This window comes from Passer montanus, unplaced genomic scaffold (genome assembly GCF_014805655.1).
Source record: "Passer montanus isolate IOZ18808 unplaced genomic scaffold, ASM1480565v1 scaffold3068, whole genome shotgun sequence".
In the NCBI taxonomy this organism is placed as follows: Eukaryota; Metazoa; Chordata; class Aves; order Passeriformes; family Passeridae; genus Passer; species Passer montanus.
In genome coordinates, this window is record NW_024367784.1 from 1 (window position 1) to 1,359 (window position 1,359).

Below are 1,359 nucleotides of genomic sequence, written 5' to 3' on the forward strand. Positions count from 1 at the left end.
ACCCCAAAACTCCTCAAAGAACCCCCAAACTCCTCAAGGAACCCCAAAACTCTTCAGAGAACCCCCAAACTGCGCACCAGCATCAAGGTTTCCAGCAGCATCCTGCGGATCTCGGGCTCCTCCTCCCTGCGGTGCTCCGGGGGCAGGTACTGCAGATCCACGGGGAGCTCTGCAGCGGGAACAAACCCCTCGGGAACACCCGGGCCAGTCCCAAAAACCCCAAAAAATTCCCAAAAACGCCCCAAATCCCACTCACGCTCCATCTGCTCCTCGGGGAGCTCCTCGGGGCCGGCCAGCGGCAGCAGCAGCGGCGGCAGCGCCTCCACGGCGGGGCCCAGCAGCCACTCGTGCTTCTCTGGGAATTCCGGGTGTTGGGAATCTCGTCCTGGCGTCCCCCACCCTCCTCAGCGCCCCAATCCCAATGCCATATACCCCACAGATCCCATATCCCATTTATCCCATATCCCAAATATCCCAAAATTCCCAGATTTTTACCGTGCTGGAAGCAGCAGTTCCTCAGAGCTCCATTTCCGTATATCCCATATATCTCATATATCCCAAATCTCATATCCCATATATCCCATATCCCAAATATCCCAAAATTCCCAGATTTTTACCGTGCTGGAAGCAGCAGTTCCTCAGAGCTCCATTCCCATACATCCCATAGATCCCATAGATCCCAGATCCCATATCCCATTTATCCCATATCCCAAATATCCCAAATTCCCGGATTTTTACCCTGCTGGAAGCAGCAGTTTCTCAGAGCTCCATTCCTGTATATCCCATACCTCCCATAGATCCCATAGATCCCATATCCCATATATCCCATATCCCAAATATCCCAAATTCCCGGATTTTTACCCTGCTGGAAGCAGCAGTTTCTCAGAGCTCCATTCCTGTATATCCCATACCTCCCATAGATCCCATAGATCCCATATCCCATATATCCCATATCCCAAATATCCCAAATTCCCGGATTTTTACCCTGCTGGAAGCAGCAGTTTCTCAGAGCTCCATTCCTGTATATCCCATACCTCCCATAGATCCCATAGATCCCATATCCCATATATCCCATATCCCAAATATCCCAAATTCCCGGATTTTTACCCTGCTGGAAGCAGCAGTTTCTCAGAGCTCCATTCCTGTATATCCCATACCTCCCATAGATCCCATAGATCCCATATCCCATATATCCCATATCCCAAATATCCCAAATTCCCGGATTTTTACCCTGCTGGAAGCAGCAGTTCCTCAGCGCCCCGTTCCCATTCCCATACCTCCCATATATCCCATATATCCCAAATCCCATATATCCCATATCCCAAAATTCCCCAAATTCCCAGATTTTAACTGTGCTGG

General features: G+C 50.3%; 1 protein-coding gene across 1 annotated transcript; it reads right to left on the reverse strand.

Moving 5' to 3' along the window:
* Positions 1 to 37: 37 nt before the first annotated feature.
* HGH1 (HGH1 homolog) lies at positions 38 to 675 on the reverse strand. The gene is made up of 3 exons (XM_039714733.1): positions 618 to 675; positions 257 to 355; positions 38 to 169 (listed from the first exon to the last, which is right to left on the reverse strand). The coding sequence occupies exons 1-3, from the start codon at positions 658 to 660 to the stop codon at positions 54 to 56; spliced, it is 258 nt and encodes an 85-aa protein (XP_039570667.1). The 5' UTR covers positions 661 to 675; the 3' UTR covers positions 38 to 53.
* Between the last annotated feature and the right edge of the window lie 684 nt (positions 676 to 1,359).